The sequence below is a fragment of the Hylaeus volcanicus genome, chromosome 7, assembly GCF_026283585.1.
Source record: "Hylaeus volcanicus isolate JK05 chromosome 7, UHH_iyHylVolc1.0_haploid, whole genome shotgun sequence".
NCBI lineage: Eukaryota > Metazoa > Arthropoda > Insecta > Hymenoptera > Colletidae > Hylaeus > Hylaeus volcanicus.
In genome coordinates this window covers 12,770,955-12,776,451 of record NC_071982.1, presented here as the reverse complement: position 1 = coordinate 12,776,451, position 5,497 = coordinate 12,770,955, and the positions used below count along the sequence as shown (strand labels likewise).

General features: G+C 40.6%; 1 protein-coding gene across 2 annotated transcripts in view; it reads right to left on the bottom strand.

Moving 5' to 3' along the window:
- The window catches only part of LOC128879932 (G-protein coupled receptor dmsr-1-like), a 26,051-nt gene that overhangs the window by 5,870 nt on the left and 14,684 nt on the right, over positions 1–5,497 (bottom strand). Inside the window, exons 2-4 of one of the 2 annotated variants that reach the window (XR_008457723.1) lie at positions 1,586–1,697; positions 1,187–1,371; positions 82–594 (exon numbers count right to left, since the gene is read on the bottom strand). Coding sequence is in view for 1 of the 2 variants with exons in the window: in XM_054129506.1 (XP_053985481.1) it covers positions 189–594; positions 1,187–1,371; positions 1,586–1,697 (703 nt within the window). In the remaining variant the exon portion in view is untranslated. Of the gene's footprint in view, positions 1–13; positions 595–1,186; positions 1,372–1,585; positions 1,698–5,497 lie in introns of those variants that run through there. The other variant, XM_054129506.1, reaches the window with a different exon arrangement.

Here is a 5,497-nt window from a genome sequence, read left to right as displayed (position 1 = left end):
GGGAAAAGGTTTTCTAAGTTTTCAATTTTTATCTCCGAAACTAAACGTCGTACGAATAAACTGTAAACATAAAAAAAGTACCGTCTTATCGTTCCCTGTAAGCTGATGTTTTCTTTAGACACTCGAGGATGCTCGTTAAGAATATCCAGCCTCTAGAGACGCGTGGTCTCCTGACCCTTCAGCCTGCATCATACATAAGTGCTCTGAACGTCGGTCTGCTGCGTGGCAGGCTGCCACTTCTTCATGATTCTAGGTTTGAACAACTGGCCGAAAGTGGTACGGAACTGTCTGGACATCGAGCAGTAGAGGATGAAGTTGATGGCGCCGTTCAGCAACGCCAGGATGTCCATCACCTCCCCGAAGTTGTGGTAGCAGTTGCGGAAGAAGCAATCCCCCAGGACGCCCGACAAGAGTCCCAGGACGCCCTGGGGAATCTCTGTGACCAGAAACAGGAGCAACACAGCCACCAGCATCTTCGTCGTCCTGTCTGCTCTTTTCAGAGACTTGCTGGGCTTTGGCTGGGCCACTCCGTTCCCCAACGTAGTGGTCTTGCACTGGTTGTAACTCTTCAACGCCTGTTTTCTCCCCTTTGCTCTGGAACGTTATCAGAAGCTTCTCAGTAGAATTTTATACCACGTTTCTTTTTACTAATACAATTTCATACTTATTTATTTTTAACCGACTTCGAAAAGGAGGGGGTTACTCTATTCGACGTGTATATTTATTTGTTTGTTTTCAATAGAATCATTTCATACTAAATACTTGGTAATGCGATACAAATGAATCGGTGAGCCAACAATGCCACTCATTTATTTACAAAGTGACAATACCGGTGCAATTACCTAATTTAATTTAATTTCGATTCAATTATTGGTAAATATAAGTACAATTTCCCTCGTTCGATACGAAGAGCACAGCAACTGTTATATAATTAATCGATCAATCAACCCAGCGCAGTGGGAATGAAACTAATTTTTTATTTTCCTGACAGAGAATCGTTATACGGTATGTCGGTTGCTATAGCGTGCAGCGGACCGATGAAAATGATCTGTTTGGCGAGTTCTGCCTCGAGTCGCGATAATAACTTCGAAAATGAGTATCCAAGCTTTGAGCACAGAGAGGAGCATTCAATTTTCCTAGAACGTAGCTTCGGTCGTTAGTGGGGAGACTATTGTTGCGGAATTACCTGTAAAGAGCTTTTATCAGCCAACAGCTAATGACAGTGAGAATGAGGCAGGGTAATAGCTTCATGACCACCCCCAGTACCCAGAAATTCAGCTGGTAAACGAAATCCTTGTGCTGGGAGTAATCGGCGTCCACGATGTAAGCGACTTCCATGGTGCCATTCTCGTTCAGCATCTTCTTACTTATCTACCAATCAAGGGTGAGCCCATTTACTACCCCTAGCCAATTTCTAACGTTCGTAGTTACGAAATTTTTCAGAGGCAAACGAGTCGCAGGTTCTTGTAATTTCAATTTAATTTAATTTTCTGCAAAGTTAAATATTCCGAAGCGAACGAATCCATGGAAGAGTGGAAGACTGCTCGGTATCAATGTTTAGATGGAAATAAAAAGAACAACTTACTCCAAATACCAAGTAGCTGGGAGTGCACGCGATGAAGGGTGTCAAGAAGCTGCTTATTAAAGCCACCCTGCAACGAGACGTCGTGCACCATGCGTGATTGTACTGTGGAAACCTGCAACAATAACAGATAAATTTCACCTAAATGTCCCGCCATTTTCTATCAATGAAATCATCGCCTACTATTCGATACAAAAATCAAGATAAATAATGTTCAATTTCGCGACCCTTAACTTAATTCCGCGTGGCCCACGGTCACCAAGTAATTGGAATTCAAGATATTTCAGAGGTTTCAGTAGTATTTCAAAGCTTTGACGGACGACGTCAAACGTTTCAAAAAAACGTGGCTCTCGTGTTTATGAAAGTTTTTCATTTGCCAGCGGTGGCTTTCATTTCCCTCGAAATGCATTCGCGCACACGAGTTTAGAGAAATATTCGCATGAATAGACACCGACGTCACTCTGTAAAAGAAGATTGCTCGACCATACGTTGGCCAGATGAAACTCCACCGAACAAAACCAATCAGGTCAGATACAGATTTCCGTGGGCGCTGAATCGATGATTAATGAGCTCTCGCTCGAGCATTCCTATTAAATGCTTCATTCTCGTTACATGCTTCGATTAATTGTGATCCTATTGTTGCGGAGGACTTAGAGACGATATTTACCATGGTTTCTGAGAAACAATTCAAAGAAAAGTTAATATTTAAATATCGATATTTAAATATCAATTAAATTGACAATTAATTTGATTCCAAACAGTTGAATTAAATGTATTATTTCTTGTAAAACTGACTTTTTTGTATTGCTGACAATTTATTTGCATCGCTACAAGCATTATATGCTTTTCATCCTACCGTATCAACGATCAAACGTTACATTCGATGTGCCCACACTTTTATTTGTACAACCGATACTTTCAGTCGTTTTCGTTGTTTCACGATGGCCCTCTTGGAACCATCGTTGTTTTTTGTACGATGTCAATGGCGCAACAGTTCGTCGTGCGATACACGAGAAGTTCTTTCTTTGTAACATCCTACAAAAAGCTCAGCTAAACATCGCTTCGTCCGAATTTCGAGTAAAAAATGACGTGTTTTGTTGTGCTTTTATCGCGAGCACAGTAGAAAACTGTTATCACAGATTCGGAATATTCGCGAACGCGTTTTAAGCTTTCAACAAAAGTTAATTCCACTTTCTATCCACAATTTTACCCCTTTCACAACTTTAATCTTTGTTTTATGTTTCACATCAGGCACCTAACGTTTCGCAATATTATCATTTCCACGCGAAAACTTACAACGAATGTCAAAATGTTTAGAAGATAATAAAAGTTGATTTGCGAATGTTTTGGAAAGTCAAGCAACAAAGTCGTTTGTTGCACATCGACAAAATATTACAATTTCCACGCGAGAACCGAAAATAGGACTCGAAATATTTATAACATCAAAAAAACAATCCACAAAATTGTTTGTCGCACATTGACACGATATTTCAATTTCCACGTGAGAACTCAAAATAGGACTCGAAATATTTATAAAATAATAAGAATCACTGTACAAATGCTTCCGAAGGATAATCCACAAAATCGTTTGTTGCACATCGACCATGCTACAAATTATACAAATCCAAAACACGTGCATTCCATTTGATCGTTCAAACATTTTCAGAGATATCGTCGTCCAGTGATAAATTCTTGACTCGCTGCGTTTCTATTTCAAGAGGAGTTATTCGTAACGAACGATCACCGTGATAAATTAAAATACCGTGCACGCGTGTTATCGGGAGATTTAATTGTGCCAAATTAATAGTTCGCGCGAAACACCCGTTCGCTGATTACCGAATACGTGAAATTGGGCCGGTGTTCAAAATTGATATCCACTTTTCCACTTGATCGGAGCTGTCGATAAATGCTGCGCGAATAGACTTCGAGAAATATTATCTGAAAACGTCGAGCACGTCGGTGTTATTAAATGTTAGTTTGTTGCGCGTTCGACGACGTCATAACGCGCCAATGGAATTGCGTCTGACCATAAGCGCGCCTTTTCTACTGAAGTAAGGCGAGCCTTTCCATACAATTTAATTCCACCTATTTCGACTCGTTTTCGCCAAACTGCGCTCGAACGAAAACTATATATCTTGCATATCGTAAACGTGACATTTTCAATCCTCTGAAAAAGTTGACGATCGAATACTAAAATCGTTGTACCTTCATGTCTGTTCGTACAACAGAGAAAAGTCACGCTCTCTGAAACATAAAAATGAATCGAACGAGAAATTATCATCGGTTATCGTAATAAAATTCTAAAAACCACACGCGGTTGTCGATGTCTCTCAACGTTGGTCACTCTGTGCAAATTGAATTTTAAATGTAAATGCATCCTTTTATAAATATTCGAGCGTGGAAATGCTTTCGAATTTGAACATTTTCCGAACGTTTTTGGAGAGCACTCGCCCTCGTTAATTTACGATCGAATAATCGCGTCATACATATTTTAATTGCGCCTGTGGACTCGAGTGCACCTACTCACTAGGACGCTTTAAAATATTATTTATCGGGTACAGGAGTGTAGGTGCACTTAGTATCGCTTTGCGATGCAAACGAGTAGCGCGGGTCTTCGAAAATGGGGAACGGAACGTTTCTTGCGTGTTAGACGAAGGATCTCGCGCATAGTTGCTCTCGTTTCTCGTTACGCGACGAAGGAACGCTACTTTTTCGCAGTCGCCCGATGTGGAATTGTTACGAGAAGCATGCCGGTCGTTTCTTGCGGAAATTCCTGCGGATCCCTTTGTGATGTTCTCTCCATCGCTATTCTTCAGTTATGAAAGCGGGATTACAACATCTTCGCAGAGAATCGTGCCTTATGAAACGCTTCTTGAGAAAGCGTGCTGGGTATTGCGTGCTGCAAGCGATTCGCGATTAATTTGAATACGAATTGCGAGTTAGAAGATTACCTGGAAAATATTTAATACCAGAACGTAGAGGTTCGATACTCGTTCGACGATCGACGAATGTTTCCACTGGCGCGTCGCGTAAACAGAATTCGCGAACGAGTGGAGACATTAATGTACAGGGAATTAATTACCATTCGTTTATGTTGAAACGATTAATTAGCGGATATCCTCGCGATATGTGTGAATTTATTTGTTTCATCCTTGGAATTATATCTGCCGTTACTAATTTGGGAAGAGTACGTAAATTACGTTCATTCGCAGTAGCACCGCGATGTTACGGAGAAACGTGGATCATTGTTAGTGTTCAATTTGATATAATAACGTAAATGCGTTTGACACAATAATTTAGTAGAATAATAATTATTGCACTGTGAAAATGATTAATAATATTGTATTATTACGTAATACCTCTACGAAATCAACCGAAGAATGTTTCAGAGCGGTTGTCCGACTACGATCGGTCTTTTTCACTGAACGTGGAAGCTGGAACTATTCTAATAGTCAAAGCTTCGCCAGGGTAGCACACTGCGATCGCAAAAAAATGTCACGTGAAGTGTGTCGACGCGTGTTGGAAAAAGCGTCGTTAATCAAACCTTTTTATCAAACGGGACATTACTTTTCTACAGGTTCCGAAAACTTCCCTCTGCAATTCCGTACCTCTGTCGCCTGTTTCGCGTTCTACTTTCCCGTTCAAATAAATTCGCGACCGGAAAATAGTTGCAATCGCAAAATACAATTTCACGGTACGCGGCCGATTAGTAATTCGCCAGTAATTTATTCAAAGATAGTTGTGTAGTCGTTGGTAGGGATCTCGTGAGGTCCTGAACCGAGACAGCAGTTATTGCTTTATCGAAACAGGTAAATGTTCTCTAGGACAACAGGGATGTCGTGCATTAAATATGAAAAACCAAAAACTGTTGACGATGATTGGTTAACTAAGTTCCTACCACAGTATTTTCAATAA